Genomic DNA, 21,989 nt, shown 5'->3' with positions numbered 1-21,989 from the left:
CTATGGAGGCAGTATGTAACAGTATTATAGTGTATCTCTATGGAGGCAGAATGTAACAGTATTATAGTGTATCTCTATGGAGGCAGAATGTAACAGTATTATAGTGTATCTCTATGGAGGCAGAATGTAACAGTATTATAGTGTATCTCTATGGAGGCAGTATGTAACAGTATTATAGTGTATCTCTATGGAGGCAGTATGTAACAGTATTATAGTGTATCTCTATGGAGGCAGAATGTAACAGTATTATAGTGTATCTCTATGGAGGCAGTATGTAACAGTATTATAGTGTATCTCTATGGAGGCAGAATGTAACAGTATTATAGTGTATCTCTGTGGCGGCAGAATGTAACAGTATTATAGTGTATCTCTATGGAGGCAGTATGTAACAGTATTATAGTGTATCTCTATGGAGGCAGTATGTAACAGTATTATAGTGTATCTCTATGGAGGCAGTATGTAACAGTATTATAGTGTATCTCTATGGAGGCAGAATGTAACAGTATTATAGTGTATCTCTATGGAGGCAGTATGTAACAGTATTATAGTATATCTATGGAGGCAGAATGTAACAGTATTATAGTGTATCTCTATGGAGGCAGAATGTAACAGTATTATAGTGTATCTCTATGGAGGCAGTATGTAACAGTATTATAGTGTATCTCTATGGAGGCAGATTGTAACAGTATTATAGTGTATCTCTGTGGAGGCAGTATGTAAGTGTATCTCTATGGAGGGAGTATGTAACCGTATTATAGTGTATCTCTATGGAGGCAGTATGTAACAGTATTATAGTGTATCTCTATGGAGGCAGTATGTAACAGTATTATAGTGTATCTCTATGGAGGCAGTATGTAACAGTATTATAGCGTATCTCTATGGAGGCAGTATGTAACAGTATTATAGTGTATCTCTATGGAGGCAGAATGTAACAGTATTATAGTGTATCTCTATGGAGGCAGTATGTAACAGTATTATAGTGTATCTCTATGGAGGCAGTATGTAACAGTATTATAGTGTATCTCTATGGAGGCAGAATGTAACAGTATTATAGTGTATCTCTATGGAGGCAGAATGTAACAGTATTATAGTGTATATCTATGGAGGCAGTATGTAACAGTATTATAGTGTATCTCTATGGAGGCAGTATGTAACAGTATTATAGTGTATCTCTATGGAGGCAGTATGTAACAGTATTATAGTGTATCTCTATGGAGGCAGAATGTAACAGTATTATAGTGTATCTCTATGGAGGCAGAATGTATCAGTATTATAGTGTATCTCTGTGGAGGCAGAATGTAACAGTATTATAGTGTATCTCTGTGGAGGCAGAATGTAACAGTATTATAGTGTATCTCTATGGAGGCAGAATGTAACAGTATTATAGTGTATCTCTATGGAGGCAGTATGTAACAGTATTATAGTGTATCTCTATGGAGGCAGAATGTAACAGTATTATAGTGTATCTCTATGGAGGCAGAATGTAACAGTATTATAGTGTATCTCTATGGAGGCAGTATGTAACAGTATTATAGTGTATCTCTATGGAGGCAGAATGTAACAGTATTATAGTGTATCTCTATGGAGGCAGTATGTAACAGTATTATAGTGTATCTCTATGGAGGCAGAATGTAACAGTATTATAGTGTATCTCTATGGAGGCAGTATGTAACAGTATTATAGTGTATCTCTATGGAGGCAGATTGTAACAGTATTATAGTGTATCTCTGTGGAGGCAGTATGTAAGTGTATCTCTATGGAGGGAGTATGTAACCGTATTATAGTGTATCTCTATGGAGGCAGTATGTAACAGTATTATAGTGTATCTCTATGGAGGCAGAATGTAACAGTATTATAGTGTATCTCTATGGAGGCAGAATGTAACAGTATTATAGTATATCTCTATGGAGGCAGTATGTAACAGCATTATAGTGTATCTCTATGGAGGCAGAATGTAACAGTATTATAGTGTATATCTATGGAGACAGTATGTAACAGTATTATAGTGTATCTCTATGGAGGCAGAATGTAACAGTATTATAGTGTATCTCTATGGAGGCAGTATGTAACAGTATTATAGTATATCTATGGAGGCAGAATGTAACAGTATTATAGTGTATCTCTATGGAGGCAGTATGTAACAGTATTATAGTGTATCTCTATGGAGGCAGTATGTAACAGTATTATAGTGTATCTCTATGGAGGCAGTATGTAACAGTATTATAGTGTATCTCTATGGAGGCAGAATGTAACAGTATTATAGTGTATCTCTATGGAGGCAGTATGTAACAGTATTATAGTGTATCTCTATGGAGGCAGATTGTAACAGTATTATAGTGTATCTCTGTGGAGGCAGTATGTAAGTGTATCTCTATGGAGGGAGTATGTAACCGTATTATAGTGTATCTCTATGGAGGCAGAATGTAACAGTATTATAGTGTATCTCTATGGAGGCAGTATGTAACAGTATTATAGTGTATCTCTATGGAGGCAGAATGTAACAGTATTATAGTGTATCTCTATGGAGGCAGTATGTAACAGTATTATAGTGTATCTCTATGGAGGCAGAATGTAACAGTATTATAGTGTATCTCTATGGAGGCAGAATGTATCAGTATTATAGTGTATCTCTGTGGAGGCAGAATGTAACAGTATTATAGTGTATCTCTGTGGAGGCAGAATGTAACAGTATTATAGTGTATCTCTATGGAGGCAGAATGTAACAGTATTATAGTGTATCTCTATGGAGGCAGAATGTATCAGTATTATAGTGTATCTCTATGGAGGCAGAATGTAACAGTATTATAGTGTATCTCTATGGAGGCAGAATGTAACAGTATTATAGTGTATCTCTATGGAGGCAGAATGTAACAGTATTATAGTGTATCTCTATGGAGGCAGTATGTAACAGTATTATAGTATATCTATGGAGGCAGAATGTAACAGTATTATAGTGTCTCTATGGAGGCAGTATGTAACAGTATTATAGTGTATCTCTATGGAGGCAGAATGTAACAGTATTATAGTGTATCTCTATGGAGGCAGAATGTAACAGTATTATAGTGTATCTCTATGGAGGCAGTATGTAACAGTATTATAGTGTATCTCTATGGAGGCAGAATGTAACAGTATTATAGTGTATCTCTATGGAGGCAGTATGTAACAGTATTATAGTGTATCTCTATGGAGGCAGAATGTAACAGTATTATAGTGTATCTCTATGGAGGCAGAATGTAACAGTATTATAGTGTATCTCTATGGAGACAGTATGTAACAGTATTATAGTGTATCTCTATGGAGGCGGTATGTAACAGTATTATAGTGTATCTCTATGGAGGCAGAGTGTAACAGTATTATAGTGTATCTCTATGGAGGCAGAATGTAACAGTATTATAGTGTATCTCTATGGAGGCAGAATGTATCAGTATTATAGTGTATCTCTGTGGAGGCAGAATGTAACAGTATTATAGTGTATCTCTGTGGAGGCAGAATGTAACAGTATTATAGTGTATCTCTATGGAGGCAGAATGTAACAGTATTATAGTGTATCTCTATGGAGGCAGTATGTAACAGTATTATAGTGTATCTCTATGGAGGCAGAATGTATCAGTATTATAGTGTATCTCTATGGAGGCAGAATGTAACAGTATTATAGTGTATCTCTATGGAGGCAGAATGTAACAGTATTATAGTGTATCTCTATGGAGGCAGAATGTAACAGTATTATAGTGTATCTCTATGGAGGCAGTATGTAACAGTATTATAGTATATCTATGGAGGCAGAATGTAACAGTATTATAGTGTATCTCTATGGAGGCAGTATGTAACAGTATTATAGTGTATCTCTATGGAGGCAGAATGTAACAGTATTATAGTGTATCTCTATGGAGGCAGAATGTAACAGTATTATAGTGTATCTCTATGGAGGCAGTATGTAACAGTATTATAGTGTATCTCTATGGAGGCAGAATGTAACAGTATTATAGTGTATCTCTATGGAGGCAGTATGTAACAGTATTATAGTGTATCTCTATGGAGGCAGAATGTAACAGTATTATAGTGTATCTCTATGGAGGCAGAATGTAACAGTATTATAGTGTATCTCTATGGAGACAGTATGTAACAGTATTATAGTGTATCTCTATGGAGGCGGTATGTAACAGTATTATAGTGTATCTCTATGGAGGCAGAGTGTAACAGTATTATAGTGTATCTCTATGGAGGCAGAATGTAACAGTATTATAGTGTATCTCTATGGAGGCAGAATGTAACAGTATTATAGTGTATCTCTATGGAGGCAGAATGTAACAGTATTATAGTGTATCTCTATGGAGGCAGAATGTAACAGTATTATAGTGTATCTCTGTGGAGGCAGAATGTAACAGTATTATAGTGTATCTCTATGGAGGCAGTATGTAACAGTATTATAGTGTATCTCTATGGAGGCAGAATGTAACAGTATTATAGTGTATCTCTATGGAGGCAGTATGTAACAGTATTATAGTGTATCTCTATGGAGGCAGAATGTAACAGTATTATAGTGTATCTCTGTGGAGGCAGAATGTAACAGTATTATAGTGTATCTCTATGGAGGCAGTATGTAACAGTATTATAGTGTATCTCTATGGAGGCAGTATGTAACAGTATTATAGTGTATCTCTATGGAGGCAGAATGTAACAGTATTATAGTGTATCTCTATGGAGGCAGTATGTAACAGTATTATAGTGTATCTCTATGGAGGCAGTATGTAACAGTATTATAGTGTATCTCTATGGAGGCAGTATGTAACAGTATTATAGTGTATCTCTATGGAGGCAGTATGTAACAGTATTATAGTGTATCTCTATGGAGGCAGTATGTAACAGTATTATAGTGCATCTCTATGGAGGCAGTTTGTAACAGTATTATAGTGTATCTCTGTGGAGGCAGAATGTAACAGTATTATAGTGTATCTCTATGGAGGCAGTATGTAACAGTATTATAGTGTATCTCTGTGGCTCTGGAGAACACAACACTGTTTTTCAACATGGCAGCCAAACACAGCTCATACAATCAGCCCCTCTTGTATATTCTGACCCTACAGACATCCTGCAGTGTTTTAATATCGATAACCCCTGTCATTTCTCTGTCGTACTCAACACGTCCCTAAGGCCATGTGTGTGTTTTTAAAGCTGGCCTTTTGTTGTTCACGCTATCATGTGGCTGTGGGAGTGTGTACTGTGACTGGCTGTACACACAGGGCTTTATGCAGCACAGGACATGGACACAAAGGGAGGGTGCAGTGAGTCATGTCAGGGTGGCCAGCTCCTTTCCTCTCTACAGTACACTCTGTCAACACTGACAACACTACTCTACCTGCTATTGAGGAGGAGAGGAGAGGAGAGGGAGAGGAGAGGAGAGGAGAGGGAGAGGAGAGGAGAGGGAGAGGAGAGGGAGAGGAGAGGGAGAGGAGAGGATGAGAAACAGGACAGGGTCGTGTTCATTAGTGCAAACCGTAGCACAATGTTTTGCAATGGAACGTGACAATAAGCGTTTCTTATTGAACAAGTTCAGGTAGTCCGTCACTGTTTCAGTCCGTTTGTTCCGTTTCGGTGCCTAATGAATAGGACCCAGGTTTCCCATCCCAGGAGAGCCCGTGCTGCATGTCTTTCTAGAACATTTTACGCTCCGCTACCCTGTTCTGTGTCTATAATTAGGCTGTTCTGGTGAAAGAGAAAGCACAGTGTGAGAGAGAGAACTGGCTGGGGTTACAATATTCAAATCATATGTAGGAGAGGTGATTTGGAGTCACACTCTCGTGAGGAAAATCTCGCCCCTCAGACATTGACTTGGCGAGTGGGAGACCGGGGTTCTGTTCCCATCGGTTACACAGACCGGGGTTCTGTTCCCATCGGTTACACAGACCGGGGTTCTGTTCCCATCGGTTACACAGACCGGGGTTCTGTTCCCATCGGTTACACAGACCGGGGTTCTGTTCCCATCGGTTACACAGACCGGGGTTCTGTTCCCATCGGTTACACAGACCGGGGTTCTGTTCCCATCGGTTACACAGACCGGGGTTCTGTTCCCATCGGTTACACAGACCGGGGTTCTGTTCCCATCGGTTACACAGACCGGGGTTCTGTTCCCATCGGTTACACAGACCGGGGTTCTGTTCCCACTGGTTACACAGACCGGGGTTCTGTTCCCACCGGTTACACAGACCGGGGTTCTGTTCCCACTGGTTACACAGACCGGGGTTCTGTTCCCACTGGTTACACAGACCGGGGTTCTGTTCCCACCGGTTACACAGACCGGGGTTCTGTTCCCACCGGTTACACAGACCGGGGTTCTGTTCCCACCGGTTACACAGACCGGGGTTCTGTTCCCACCGGTTACACAGACCGGGGTTCTGTTCCCATCGGTTACACAGACCGGGGTTCTGTTCCCATCGGTTACACAGACCGGGGTTCTGTTCCCATCGGTTACACAGACCGGGGATCTGTTCCCATCGGTTACACAGACCGGGGTTCTGTTCCCATCGGTTACACAGACCGGGGTTCTGTTCCCACTGGTTACACAGACCGGGGTTCTGTTCCCACTGGTTACACAGACCGGGGTTCTGTTCCCACTGGTTACACAGACCGGGGTTCTGTTCCCACTGGTTACACAGACCAGGGTTCTGTTCCCACTGGTTACACAGACCGGGGTTCTGTTCCCATCGGTTACACAGACCGGGGTTCTGTTCCCATCGGTTACACAGACCAGGGTTCTGTTCCCACTGGTTACACAGACCAGGGTTCTGTTCCTACCGGTTACACAGACCAGGGTTCTGTTCCTACCGGTTACACAGACCAGGGTTCTGTTCCCATCGGTTACACAGACCAGGGTTCTGTTCCCATCGGTTACACAGACCAGGGTTCTGTTCCCATCGGTTACACAGACCAGGGTTCTGTTCCCACTGGTTACACAGACCAGGGTTCTGTTCCCATCGGTTACACAGACCAGGGTTCTGTTCCCATCGGTTACACAGACCAGGGTTTTGTTCAGTGCATTAGGAAAGTATTCAGACCCCTTCCCCTTTTCCACATTTTGTTACTTTACAGCCTTATTTGAAAATTGACCAAATAAAAACAAATCCTCATCAATCTACACACAATATCCCCTAATGACATCACAATACACCCTAATGACATCACAATACCCCCTTAATGACATCACAATACCCCATAATGACATCACAATACCCCTTAATGACATCACAATACCCCATAATGACATCACAATTCCCCTTAATGACATCACAATATCCCATAATGACATCACAATACCCCATAATGACATCACAATACCCCATAATGACATCACAATTCCCCTTAATGACATCACAATACCCCATAATGACATCACAATACCCCATAATGACAAAGCGAAAACAGGTTTTTCAGAAATTGTTAAAAATGTATAAAACATAAAAACATACCTTATTTACATAAGTATTCAGACCCTTTGCTATGAGACTTGAAATTGAGCTTGGGTGCATCCTGTTTCCATTGATCATCCTTGATGTTTCTACAACTTGATTGGAGTCCACCTGTGGTAAATTCAATTGATTGGACATGATTTGGAAAGGCACACACCTGTCTATATAAGGTTCCACAGTTGACAGTGCATGTCAGAGCAAAAACCAAGCCATGAGGTCGAAGGAATTGTCTATAGAGCTCCGAGACAGGATTGTGTCGAAGCACAGATCTGGGGAAGGGTACCTAAACATTTCTGCAGCATTGAAGGTCCCCAAGAACACAGTGACCTCCATCATTCTTAAAATGGAAGACGTTTGGAACCACCAAGACTCTTCCTAGAGCTGGTCGCCTATAGCCAAATTGAGCAATCAGGGGAGAAGAGTCTTGGTCAGGGAGGTGACCATGAACCCAATGGTCACTCTGACAGAGCCCCAGAGTTCCTCTGTGGAGATGGGAGAACCTTCCAGAAGGACAACAATCTCTGCAGCAGTCCACCAATCAGGCCTTTATGGAAGAGTGGCCAGATGGAAGCCACTCCTCAGTAAAAGGCACATGACAGCCTGCTTGGAGTTTGCCAAAAGGCACTTAAAGAACTCTCAGACCATGAGAAACAAGATTCTCTGGTCTGATGAAACCAAGATTGAAATCTTTGGCCTGAAAGCCAAGCATCACGTCTGAAGGAAACCTGGCACCATCCCTAAGGTGAAGCATGGTGGCGACAGCATCAGAGCCCGGACTTGAACCTGATCGAACATCTCTGGAGAGACCTGAAAATAGCTGAGCAGCAACGCTCCCCATCCAACCTGACAGAGCTTGAGAGGATCTGCAGAGAAGAATGGGAGAAACTCCCCAAATACAGGTGACAAGCTTGTAGCGTCATACCCAAGAAGACTCTAGGCTGTAATCGCTGCCAAAGGTGCTTCAACAAAGTACTGAGTAAAGGGTCTGAATACTTATGTAAATGTGATATTTTATTTTGTCTTATTATTTGTAAAAAAAAATAATCAAAAACCTGTTTTTGCTTCGTCATTATGGGGTATTGTGATGTCATTATGGGGTATTGTGATGTCATTATGGGGTATTGTGATGTCATTATGGGGTATTGTGTGCAGATTGAAGAGGGGGGAAAAACAATGTCATCCATTTTAGGATAAGGCTTTAACGTAACAACATGTGGAATAAGTCAAGGGGTCTGAATACTTTCCGAATACCACTGTACCTGTCGGGATGAAGGAGGCACGGCCAGGTCCTTACCTGTTGGGATGAAGGAGGCACGGCCAGGTCCTTACCTGTTGGTGTAGATGGGACATTCCTCTGGCTTCAGTTTCAGACATTCACTGTACGTCCTCAGAGCCTCCTGGAACTGGCCTTTCTTCACAAACTCATTTCCTTCTTGTTTCAGTGAATTGAAACAGACTTCTGCTTTTTGAGCTGCAGGCAAAGGAAGAAACGGTGTTGGTTGAGTAAATGTGTGACATCATACTGAGTAACTTGACAAAAATGTTTTTATTGTTTTTGTAAGAATCGTATTTCACTAAAATAAGTGAGTGTGGTAATGTTGTCCTATAAATCCAGGGTAAAAACAGGTCAAATCAGCAGTCATGTGATAACGGACAGCTAATCAATTACACCACTGGAGTGTTCTGGGAAAAAGCTGCCAGCTCCGTTCTGCCAGCTCCGTTCTGCCAGCTCCGTTTGGGGGAGAGGGGCTGGGGTATAGGGCTGGAGGGAGAGGGGCTGGGGTATAGGGCTGGAGGGAGAGGGGCTGGGGTATAGGGCTGGGTGGAGAGGGGCTGGGGTATAGGGCTGGGTGGAGAGGGGCTGGGGTATAGGGCTGGGTGGAGAGGGGCTGGGGTATAAGGCTGGAGGGAGAGGGGCTGGGGTATAGGGCTGGAGGGAGAGGGGCTGGGGTATAGGGCTGGAGGGAGAGGGGCTGGGGTATAGGGCTGGGTGGAGAGGGGCTGGGGTATAGGGCTGGGTGGAGAGGGGCTGGGGTATAGGGCTGGGTGGAGAGGGGCTGGGGTATAGGGCTGGGTGGAGAGGGGCTGGGGTATAAGGCTGGAGGGAGAGGGGCTGGGGTATAGGGCTGGGGGGGAGGGGCTGGGGTATAGGGCTGGGTGGAGAGGGGCTGGGGTATAGGGCTGGAGGGAGAGGGGCTGGGGTATAGGGCTGGGGGGGAGGGGCTGGGGTATAGGGCTGGAGGGAGAGGGGCTGGGGTATAGGGCTGGAGGGAGAGGGGCTGGGGTATAGGGCTGGAGGGAGAGGGGCTGGGGTATAGGGCTGGAGGGAGAGGGGCTGGGGTATAGGGCTGGAGGGAGAGGGGCTGGGGTATAGGGCTGGGGTATAGGGCTGGAGGGAGAGGGGCTGGGGTATAGGGCTGGAGGGAGAGGGGCTGGGGTATAGGGCTGGGGGGAGAGGGGCTGGGGTATAGGGCTGGAGGGAGAGGGGCTGGGGTATAGGGCTGGGGGGAGAGGGGCTGGGGTATAAGGCTGGAGGGAGAGGGGCTGGGGTATAGGGTTAGGGGGGGAGGGGCTAGGGGTATAGGGCTGGGGGGAGTGGCTGGGGTATAGGGGGGGAGGGGCTGGGGTATAGGGCTGGGGGGAGGGGCTAGGGTATAGGGCTGGGGGGAGTGGCTGGGGGGAGTGGCTGGGGTATAGGGGGGGAGGGGCTGGGGTATAGGGCTGGGGGGAGGGGCTAGGGTATAGGGCTGGGGGGAGTGGCTGGGGTATAGGGCTGGGGGGGAGGGGCTGGGGTATAGGGCTGGAGGGAGAGGGGCTGGGGTATAGGGCTGGGTGGAGAGGGGCTGGGGTATAGGGCTGGGTGGAGAGGGGCTGGGGTATAGGGCTGGAGGGAGAGGGGCTGGGGTATAGGGCTGGGGGGGAGGGGCTGGGGTATAGGGCTGGAGGGAGAGGGGCTGGGGTATAGGGCTGGGTGGAGAGGGGCTGGGGTATAAGGCTGGAGGGAGAGGGGCTGGGGTATAGGGCTGGAGGGAGAGGGGCTGGGGTATAGGGGCTGGGGTATAGGGCTGGAGGGAGAGGGGCTGGGGTATAGGGCTGGAGGGAGAGGGGCTGGGGTATAGGGCTGGGGGTATAGGGCTGGAGGGAGAGGGGCTGGGGTATAGGGCTGGGGGAGAGGGGCTGGGGTATAAGGCTGGAGGGAGAGGGGCTGGGGTATAGGGTTAGGGGGGGAGGGGCTAGGGGTATAGGGCTGGGGGAGTGGCTGGGGTATAGGGGGGGAGGGGCTGGGGTATAGGGGGGGAGGGGCTGGGGTATAGGGCTGGGGGGAGGGGCTAGGGTATAGGGCTGGGGGGAGTGGCTGGGGTATAGGGCTGGGGGGAGTGGCTGGGGTATAGGGTATAGGGCTGGGGGGAGTGGCTGGGGTATAGGGCTGGGGGGGAGGGGCTGGGGTATAGGGCTGGAGGGAGAGGGGCTGGGGTATAGGGCTGGGTGGAGAGGGGCTGGGGTATAGGGCTGGGTGGAGAGGGGCTGGGGTATAGGGCTGGAGGGAGAGGGGCTGGGGTATAGGGCTGGGGGGGAGGGGCTGGGGTATAGGGCTGGAGGGAGAGGGGCTGGGGTATAGGGCTGGAGGGAGAGGGGCTGGGGTATAGGGCTGGAGGGAGAGGGGCTGGGGTATAGGGCTGGAGGGAGAGGGGCTGGGGTATAGGGCTGGGGTATAGGGCTGGAGGGAGAGGGGCTGGGGTATAGGGCTGGAGGGAGAGGGGCTGGGGTATAGGGCTGGGGGGAGAGGGGCTGGGGTATAGGGCTGGAGGGAGAGGGGCTGGGGTATAGGGCTGGGGGGAGAGGGGCTGGGGTATAAGGCTGGAGGGAGAGGGGCTGGGGTATAGGGTTAGGGGGGGGAGGGGCTAGGGGTATAGGGCTGGGGGGAGTGGCTGGGGTATAGGGGGGGAGGGGCTGGGGTATAGGGCTGGGGGGAGGGGCTAGGGTATAGGGCTGGGGGGAGTGGCTGGGGGGAGTGGCTGGGGTATAGGGGGGGAGGGGCTGGGGTATAGGGCTGGGGGGAGGGGCTAGGGTATAGGGCTGGGGGGAGTGGCTGGGGTATAGGGCTGGGGGGGAGGGGCTGGGGTATAGGGCTGGAGGGAGAGGGGCTGGGGTATAGGGCTGGGTGGAGAGGGGCTGGGGTATAGGGCTGGGTGGAGAGGGGCTGGGGTATAGGGCTGGAGGGAGAGGGGCTGGGGTATAGGGCTGGGGGGGAGGGGCTGGGGTATAGGGCTGGAGGGAGAGGGGCTGGGGGGGAGGGGCTGGGGTATAGGGCTGGAGGGAGAGGGGCTGGGGTATAGGGTTAGGGGGGGAGGGGCTGGGGTATAGGGCTGGAGGGAGAGGGGTATAGGGTTAGGGGGAGAGGGGTATAGGGCTGGAGGGAGAGGGGCTGGGGTATAGGGCTGGGGGGAGAGGGGCTGGGGTATAGGGCTGGAGGGAGAGGGGCTGGGGTATAGGGCTGGGTGGAGAGGGGCTGGGGTATAGGGCTGGGTGGAGAGGGGCTGGGGTATAGGGCTGGGGGGAGAGGGGCTGGGGTATAGGGCTGGAGGGAGAGGGGCTGGGGTATAGGGCTGGGGGGAGAGGGGCTGGGGTATAGGGTTGGGGGGGAGAGGGGCTAGGGGTATAGGGCTGGGGGGAGTGGCTGGGGTATAGGGGGGGAGGGGCTGGGGTATAGGGCTGGGGGGAGGGGCTAGGGTATAGGGCTGGAGGGAGAGGGGCTGGGGTATAGGGCTGGGGGGAGAGGGGCTGGGGTATAGGGCTGGGGGGAGAGGGGCTGGGGTATAGGGCTGGGGGGAGAGGGGCTGGGGTATAGGGCTGGGGGGAGAGGGGCTGGGGTATAGGGTTAGGGGGGGAGGGGCTAGGGGTGTAGGGCTGGGGGGAGTGGCTGGGGTATAGGGGGGGAGGGGCTGGGGTATAGTGCTGGGGGGAGGGGCTAGGGTATAGGGCTGGGGGGAGTGGCTGGGGTATAGGGCTGGGGGGAGTGGCTGGGGTATAGGGGGGGAGGGGCTGGGGTATAGGGCTGGGGGGAGGGGCTAGGGTATAGGGCTGGGGGGAGGGGCTAGGGTATAGGGCTGGGGGGAGTGGCTGGGGTATAGGGGGGAGGGGCTGGGGTATAGGGCTGGGGGGAGGGGCTAGGGTATAGGGCTGGGGGGAGTGGCTGGGGTATAGGGGGGGAGGGGCTGGGGTATAGGGCTTGGGGGAGGGGCTAGGGTATAGGGCTGGGGTATAGGGTTAGGGGGAGAGGGGTATAGGGTTAGGGGGAGAGGGGTATAGGGTTAGGGGGAGAGGGGTATAGGGTTAGGGGGGAGGGGTATAGGGTTAGGGGGAGAGGGGTATAGGGTTAGGGGGAGAGGGGTATAGGGTTAGGGGGAGAGGGGTATAGGGTTAGGGGGAGAGGGGTATAGGGGTTAGGGGGAGAGGGGTATAGGGGTTAGGGGGAGAGGGGTATAGGGTTAGGGGGAGAGGGGTATAGGGTTTAGGGGGAGAGGGGTATAGGGTTTAGGGGGAGAGGGGTATAGGGGTTAGGGGGAGAGGGGTATAGGGTTATGGGAGAGGGGTATAGGGTTAGGGGGAGAGGGGTATAGGGTTATGGGAGAGGGGTATAGGGTTAGGGGAGAGGGGTATAGGGTTAGGGGGAGAGGGGTATAGGGTTAGGGGGAGAGGGGCTAGGGTATAGGACTGGGGGGAGAGGGGCTGGGGTATAGGGCTGGGGGGAGAGGGGCTAGGGTATAGGGCTGGGGGGAGAGGGGCTAGGGTATAGGGCTGGGGTATAGGGCTAGGGGAGAGGGGTATAGGGTTAGGGGGGGGGGGGCTGGGGTATAGGGCTGGGGGGAGAGGGGCTAGGGTATAGGGCTGGGGGGAGAGGGGCTAGGGTATAGGGCTGGGGTATAGGGCTAGGGGAGAGGGGTATAGGGTTAGGGGGAGAGGGGTATAGGGTTAGGGGGAGAGGGGCTAGGGTATAGGACTGGGGGGAGAGGGGCTGGGGTATAGGGCTGGGGGGAGAGGGGCTAGGGTATAGGGCTGGGGGGAGAGGGGCTAGGGTATAGGGCTGGGGTATAGGGCTAGGGGAGAGGGGTATAGGGTTAGGGGGAGAGGGGTATAGGGTTAGGGGGAGAGGGGCTAGGGTATAGGACTGGGGGGAGAGGGGCTGGGGTATAGGGCTGGGGGGAGAGGGGCTAGGGTATAGGGCTGGGGGGAGAGGGGCTGGGGTATAGGGCTATCTCTAATTATTGTCCTGTTATATAGACTACAGCAGCAGACAGTATGTCTCCTCTCTCTGTTCCACTAGTCCCCCTCCAGTCCTCTAGCAGACAGTATGTCTCCTCTGTTCCACTAGTCCCCCTCCAGTCCTCTAGCAGACAGTATGTCTCCTCTGTTCCACTAGTCCCCCTCCAGTCCTCTAGCAGACAGTATGTCTCCTGTCTCTGTTCCACTAGTCCCCCTCCAGTCCTCTAGCAGACAGTATGTCTCCTCTGTTCCACTAGTCCCCCTCCAGTCCTCTAGCAGACAGTATGTCTCCTCTCTCTGTTCCACTAGTCCCCCTCCAGTCCTCTAGCAGACAGTATGTCTCCTCTCTCTGTTCCACTAGTCCTCCTCCAGTCCTCTAGCAGACAGTGTGTCTCCTGTCTCTGTTCCACTAGTCCCCCTCCAGTCCTCTAGCAGACAGTATGTCTCCTCTCTCTGTTCCACTAGTCCTCCTCCAGTCCTCTAGCAGACAGTGTGTCTCCTGTCTCTGTTCCACTAGTCCCCCTCCAGTCCTCTAGCAGACAGTATGTCTCCTCTCTCTGTTCCACTAGTCCCCCTCCAGTCCTCTAGCAGACAGTATGTCTCCTCTCTCTGTTCCACTAGTCCTCCTCCAGTCCTCTAGCAGACAGTGTGTCTCCTGTCTCTGTTCCACTAGTCCCCCTCCAGTCCTCTAGCAGACAGTATGTCTCCTCTCTCTGTTCCACTAGTCCTCCTCCAGTCCTCTAGCAGACAGTGTGTCTCCTGTCTCTGTTCCACTAGTCCCCCTCCAGTCCTCTAGCAGACAGTATGTCTCCTCTCTCTGTTCCACTAGTCCCCCTCCAGTCCTCTAGCAGACAGTATGTCTCCTCTCTCTGTTCCACTAGTCCCCCTCCAGTCCTCTAGCAGACAGTGTGTCTCCTGTAGACTATAAGACCTTTGAAGGTTACCAGTCCCTCTACCAGTCCCTCTACCCGCGAAACCTAATTTGCAAAATGGCGGACGGAAGACAGGGTGGTGCGGCAGGTGCCGCTTCTCATTCGAATGCTGTAATTTTATCTAAACCATCAGGTGTACGCCGACCCCAGCTAAGTAACTCATGCAAAGAGTTAAAGCGCAATTATGTGTTTTATCTCCAGTACTCTGCCATGATTGTCAGTTATGTAGCTGCTCTACTGATAATCTCAGTGCGTCCTTGCTGGGATGACACAATCAGTCTACTACCGGAGAATATTAACACCAAACACATTGGTTCACCGTTCCACGGGAGCGGACAGTACACAGCATACCATAATGTTCTGAATAATGGCCAAGTCTACCTCGCTCCTTATTCTACTGAACCGCTTAGGCGCAACAAACACAAGTCCAACATTTATCGGAAACTGTTAAACTACCTGTTCACTACCCTCCTGCTCTCCGGGGATGTGCAACTCAATCCTGGGCCCAACATCACCGAGCCAGCGATACGCACCGGAGTGGAAAGCGGTGGATGGCCTCGTCCACTGATCGTCGCCGCTGTGGAAGTGGGTGAGTGCTATGGTCCTATGGTTTCTCTCGACTCACCCGGCTCCAGGATAGATTTTGACTCTTCAAACATACCAAAGTCGCTATATGCGATCCCTGACTCTGCTTCTGGTACGCAAGCTGTTTTAATTAGTTCCCCGCATCCAGTGCAGGCGGGAGGGATTGTTAATTGCGCTATAGAACTGCCCCTAATCAAAACGAAACAAAACGGCCTAAACCCAGCCGTCAGAAAACACAGAAAATGTAACTTTTTTCAATGTGTCAATCACTCTCGAGTCATCTGGGACCCACGAGCTAAGCCCAAGGGACTACTAGGGGGGCACTTGAACATTCGTAGTGTCATTCCAAAAAGTGATCAAATTCAACATCTACTCACAGACTCCAACCTTGACTTTCTCTGCCTCTCAGAGACATGGCTCCATAAAAACTCTCCATCTGCTGCTTTGATTGTGCCTGGCTACAATGTTTTCAGGAGAGACAGGACTGAAGGAAGAGGAGGGGGTGTGATGATTTACATTAAAGAACATATCCGATGTAAACAAATTGAGTGGTCATGTGATAATGAACTAGAATGTATTGGCCTGAACATTACACTGTCTCCCCAAATGTCTTTTACCCTCATTGGAATGTATAGGCCACCTTCCACCAAAAGTGTGTTTTTTGATCAGTTTAATAACATGCTTAGGGAATGTGATTTTGGGAAAGAGGTCATCTTAATGGGAGATTTTAACATTAATTATGAAGACAAGTGTTGTAGGAAAACCCTCAAACGGATCACTAATGCCTTTGACCTTACACAGCTAGTTAAAGGGCCAACCAGGGTGACTTGTTGCTCTAAAACACAGATTGATTTGGTGTTCAGTAATAAACCAGAGAGAGTGACTAAATCATTCAATATGGTTACTGGGCTATCTGATCATAATCTGACACTTATAGCCAGAAAGCTGTCTAAGAGCAGGTTTAACCTCTCTACTGTTAGAAAGCCTGATCAACTAAGAATACCTAAGAGTGAATTAAGCTATTTTGAAAACGCAATTAAGGGAATTAACTGGAATGATCTCTTGTCCTATGCAGACGTGGAAGCTGATAGTCAAGTTTTTCTATCCACAATCCAGACTACATTAAATGGTTTCCTAAAGAAAATCAAATCCAAACCTGGCCAAAAGAGCACTCTTCCTTGGCTAAATGGAGAAATCTGGAAATTGATGAAAGAACGAGATTATTATCTAAAAATAGCCCTAAGATCCAAATTAGAGCATGACAGACGTAAGTTTACCATGTTGAGAAATAAGGTGATTAAAGAAATCAGACAGGCCAAGGCAAACTTTTTTATTAACATAATTGGTGAAGCAAAGGGAAATTCTAAACTGATCTGGGAGAATCTAAAAAAGTTAACAGGGAAAGACCATAGTAACACTGCAAAAAGACTAGAAATCATGGTGAATAACAATCTAACACAGGATGCAGTCGAAATAGCAATAGCCTTCAATTCCTACTTTATTGACTCTGTCAGGGTACTGACACAGAACCCCTCCACTGGTTTCTTGGGCTCAGTGCTAGTAAATGATGCTCAACCTGTCTTCATCATAAGGGAGGTTTCTGAGTCAAAGGTGGACAAGGTGATTAGCTCACTAAAGAACTCTAAAGCCAAAGATGTGTTTGGGATGGAGTCTACCTTTCTTAAAAACTACAAAGAGTCACTCATTGGCCCCATTACTAAGGTCACCAACACATCTATTGGTCTCGGGGTGTTTCCAAGGGTATGGAAGTCGGCCATAATAACGGCCATCTTTAAATCAGGCGACCCTGCTGACGTGAGTAACTACAGGCCCATTAGTATACTACCTGTGGTGTCAAAGGTTGTTGAAAAGTGTGTAGCAGAACAACTGATTGCCCACCTCAACAACAGCCCCTTCACATTACACTCCATGCAGTTTGGCTTCAGAGCGAAACACTCCACAGAAACGGCCAACTGCTTTCTTCTGGAAAATGTGAAGTCCAAGATGGACAAAGGGGGCGTTGTTGGGGCTGTGTTTCTGGACCTAAGGAAGGCTTTTGATACTGTTAACCATGAGATTCTCATCACAAAATTGTCCAAGTTCAACTTTTCCCCCGATGCCTTGAGATGGATGAAATCATACCTTGAAGGCAGAACTCAGTGTGTCAGAGTGAGCAATGAGCTGTCGCCCACTCTTAGCTATGATGTGGGCGTGCCCCAAGGGTCAATACTGGGGCCCCTCCTGTTCAGCCTGTACATTAATGATCTGCCTTCTGTCTGTACTGGGTCTGAAGTTCAAATGTATGCAGATGATACAGTGATATATGTGCAAAGAGCAAACAACAAGCTGCACAAGAACTCACTACTGTAATGGTCCAGGTTACAAAGTGGCTCACTACTGTAATGGTCCAGGTTACAAAGTGGCTCAGTGACTCACTACTGTAATGGTCCAGGTTACAAAGTGGCTCAGTGACTCACTACTGTAATGGTCCAGGTTACAAAGTGGCTCAGTGACTCACTACTGTAATGGTCCAGGTTACAAAGTGGCTCAGTGACTCACTACTGTAATGGTCCAGGTTACAAAGTGGCTCAGTGACTCACTACTGTAATGGTCCAGGTTACAAAGTGGCTCACTGACTCACTACTGTAATGGTCCAGGTTACAAAGTGGCTCAGTGACTCACTACTGTAATGGTCCAGGTTACAAAGTGGCTCAGTGACTCACTACTGTAATGGTCCAGGTTACAAAGTGACTCACTACTGTAATGGTCCAGGTTACAAAGTGGCTCAGTGACTCACTACTGTAATGGTCCAGGTTACAAAGTGGCTCAGTGACTCACTACTGTAATGGTCCAGGTTACAAAGTGGCTCAGTGACTCACTACTGTAATGGTCCAGGTTACAAAGTGGCTCAGTGACTCACTACTGTAATGGTCCAGGTTACAAAGTGGCTCAGTGACTCACTACTGTAATGGTCCAGGTTACAAAGTAGCTCAGTGACTCACTACTGTAATGGTCAAGGTTACAAAGTGGCTCAGTGACTCACTACTGTAATGGTCCAGGTTACAAAGTGGCTCAGTGACTCACTACTGTAATGGTCCAGGTTACAAAGTGGCTCAGTGACTCGTGTTTGCATCTCAATGTGAAAAAAACTGTTTGCATGTTCTTCACAAAGAGGGCAACAGATGCTACTGAGCCAGATGTCTATGTGTCAGGGGAGAAGCTCCAGGTGGTATCTGATTTTAACTACCTTGGCATCATACTTGATTCCAACCTCTCTTTTAAAAAGCATGTGAAAAAGGTAATTCAAATAACCAAATTCAACCTAGCTAATTTCCGATTTATACGAAATTGTTTGACTACAGAGGTAGCAAAACTGTACTTCAAATCTATGATACTCCCCCACTTAACATACTGCTTGACTAGTTGGGCCCAAGCTTGCTGTACAACAGTAAGACCTATTCAGTCTGTCTACAAACAGGCTCTCAAAGTGCTTGATAGGAAGCCCAATAGCCATCATCACTGTCACATCCTCAGAAAGCATGAGCTCCTGAGTTGGGAAAATCTTGTGCAATACACCGATGCATGTCTTGTATTCAAGATCCTAAATGGCTTGGCTCCCCCTCCACTCAGTATTTTTGTTAAACAGAAAACCCAAACATATGGCAGCAGATCCACAAGGTCTGCCATGAGAGGTGACTGTATAGTTCCCCTAAGGAAAAGCACCTTTAGTAAATCCGCTTTTTCTGTGAGAGCTTCCCATGTCTGGAATACACTGCCATCAGACACACATAACTGCACCACATATCACACTTTCACAAAATGCTTGAAGACATGGCTAAAGGTCAATCAGATTTGTGAACATGGTCCCTAGCTGTGTGTTGCCGCTTTCCATGTCTGTTGTCTGTAACTTGTGAGGTGTGGAAACACTTTGTTGCTTTTATGAATTTTGTCTTGCTGCTTTTTGTTCTATGTTGCTCTGTCTGTATGCTACGTCTTGCTTGTCCTATGTTGCTATGTCTGTATGCTATGTCTTGTTCTATGTTGCTATTGTCTATATTGTAATTGTTTTTTATAACCTGCCCAGGGACTGCGGTTGAAAATTAGCCGGCTGGCTAAAACCGGCACTTTTACTGAAACGTTGATTAATGTGCACTGTCCCTGTAAAAATAAACTCAAACTCAAACTCAAGGTTCCAGCTCACAGCAGAAAGAGGATGAGGAATGATGATGCTTGCTGCACAGAAAATGCCACCCTATTCCCTATTGCACTGCGTTTAACCCTGGGCTCTGGCCAAAGGTAGTGCACTATAGAGGGAATAGGGTGCTATGGGCTCTGGTCAGAATTAGTGAACAACAATAGGGAGTAGAATGTAGTCTCTTGTGACAGAGGAAACGACTGGTCAGCGGACACAGATTAGCTTCTGGGTGACTACACTCTTAGAAAAATAGGTGCTATCTAGAACCTAAAAGAGTTATTCAGCGGTCCCCGTAGGAGAACCCATTGAAGAACCCTTTTTGGTTCCAGGTAGAACTCTTTAGGGTTCCAGGTAGAACCATATTGGGTTCCATGTAGAACCATTTCCCCAGAGGGTTCTAGATGGAACCCTAACTAGTTCTACCTGGAACCCTAAAGAGTTCTACCTAGAACCCTAAAGAGTTCTACCTGGAACCAAAAAGGGTTCTCCTATGAGGACAGCCAAAGAACCCTTGGAACTCTTTTCTTCTAAGAGTGTGGACTAGGCTGAGTGAGAGACCTACCTGGAACCCTAAAGAGTTCTACCTGGAACCCTAAAGAGTTCTACCTGGAACCCTAAAGAGTTCTACCTGGTGAGAGACCTACCTGCGTGGTGCTTGGCCTTCTCTGCTCTGGCCTGTAGGACCTCCGCGCTGGGTGGTTCCTCCCTGCGGTGCTGCTGAGCTGACAGTGGGACTAGAGGGATCTCAGGTAGTTTCTCTCTCCACTGCTCTCCATCCTGCTCTATCAGTAACCGCGTGATCCTGGAGGAACCAGACGTACAGAGAGACACACACACAACAGACCGTGTTATCCTCCCAGCTATCCTCTATTATGTAAGTGCAGGACAGTGTATAAATAGTGTGGAGCTGCAGTAGCTAGAGGACCGGAGGACTGCAGGTAATTCACACGGCAACGTTTGCTTGAAGAAGATTGACGTCTGAGCTGGATAATTAGAGTCGATAGTTAAAGGGGTCTGAAGATTGACGTCTGAGCTGGATAATTAGAGTCGATAGTTAAAGGGGTCTGAAGATTGACGTCTGAGCTGGATAATTAGAGTCGATAGTTAAAGGGGTCTGAAGATTGACGTCTGAGCTGGATAATTAGAGTCGCTAGTTAAAGGGGTCTGAAGATTGACGTCTGAGCTGGATAATTAGAGTCGATAGTTAAAGGGGTCTGAAGATTGACGTCTGAGCTGGATAATTAGAGTCGATAGTTAAAGGGGTCTGAAGATTGACGTCTGAGCTGGATAATTAGAGTCGATAGTTAAAGGGGTCTGAAGATTGACGTCTGAGCTGGATAATTAGAGTCGATAGTTAAAGGGGTCTGAAGATTGACGTCTGAGCTGGATAATTAGAGTCGATAGTTAAAGGGGTCTGAAGATTGACGTCTGAGCTGGATAATTAGAGTCGATAGTTAAAGGGGTCTGAAGATTGACGTCTGAGCTGGATAATTAGAGTCGATAGTTAAAGGGGTCTGAAGATTGACGTCTGAGCTGGATAATTAGAGTCGATAGTTAAAGGGGTCTGAAGATTGACGTCTGAGCTGGATAATTAGAGTCGATAGTTAAAGGGGTCTGAAGATTGACGTCTGAGCTGGATAATTAGAGTCGATAGTTAAAGGGGTCTGAAGATTGACGTCTGAGCTGGATAATTAGAGTCGATAGTTAAAGGGGTCTGAAGATTGACGTCTGAGCTGGATAATTAGAGTCGATAGTTAAAGGGGTCTGAAGATTGACGTCTGAGCTGGATAATTAGAGTCGATAGTTAAAGGGGTCTGACTTGGGCCTTTCAAACAACTCTCAATCACTTCACATGGTTGTTCCTGTAGGGTGGATCAATTCTGTTAACTTCCCCAAAATGTCCAGGTTTTCTAGATATCCTGGTCGGTGGATTCCAGATTGCCTGCTCATGGTCTCCTGATTCCAGGAATACTCCAACTGGGATTTCTGGGAAGTTTGGGAAAGTTCATGGAATTTTGCAACCCTAATGAGGGTAAAGGTGAGGGTGGAGTAGTTTACCTGTTAACACTGTCTAATGAGAGTAAAGGTGGAGTAGTTTACCTGTTAACACTGTCTAATGAGGGTAAAGGTGGAGTAGTTTACCTGTTAACACTGTCTAATGAGGGTAAAGGTGGAGTAGTTTACCTGTTAACACTGTCATGTGCAGCCTGCACACTGATATCTATCTGTAGCACGGTCTTGTAATCCACGTAGGCCTGTCGGTACCGCTCCATCGTCTCATAAGCCATGGCTCTGCGTAGGAGGGGCTTGAGGGAGAAGGGCTGCAGCTCCAAGGACCTGCAGGTTTAAATAGAATGAGACTGAGGACGGCAAGGGATCAAGCCTGGCCCTGCATATACCTACAGTACAGTACCTAGCTACCTAGCGCATGTAGCATAAGACTGAGGACGGGCAAGGGATCAAGTCTGGCCCTGTATATACCTACAGTACAGTACCTAGCTACCTAGCGCATGTAGCATGAGACTGAGGACAGGAAGGGATCAAGTCTGT

At 48.1% G+C, this 21,989-nt stretch overlaps 1 protein-coding gene across 1 annotated transcript in view; it reads right to left on the bottom strand.

Moving 5' to 3' along the window:
- The window catches only part of LOC120040161 (sperm-associated antigen 1A-like), a gene marked incomplete at its 5' end in the record, with an annotated part of 35,384 nt that extends 13,608 nt beyond the window's left edge, over window positions 1-21,776 (bottom strand). Inside the window, 3 exons of the mRNA XM_038985408.1 lie at window positions 8,793-8,934; window positions 20,084-20,241; window positions 21,624-21,776. Coding sequence (XP_038841336.1) covers window positions 8,793-8,934; window positions 20,084-20,241; window positions 21,624-21,776 — 453 coding nt within the window. The remainder of the gene's footprint in view (window positions 1-8,792; window positions 8,935-20,083; window positions 20,242-21,623) is intronic.
- Between the last annotated feature and the right edge of the window lie 213 nt (window positions 21,777-21,989).

This window comes from Salvelinus namaycush, unplaced genomic scaffold, assembly GCF_016432855.1.
Source record: "Salvelinus namaycush isolate Seneca unplaced genomic scaffold, SaNama_1.0 Scaffold330, whole genome shotgun sequence".
In the NCBI taxonomy this organism is placed as follows: Eukaryota; Metazoa; Chordata; class Actinopteri; order Salmoniformes; family Salmonidae; genus Salvelinus; species Salvelinus namaycush.
This window is presented reverse-complemented; position numbering and strand designations above follow the sequence as displayed.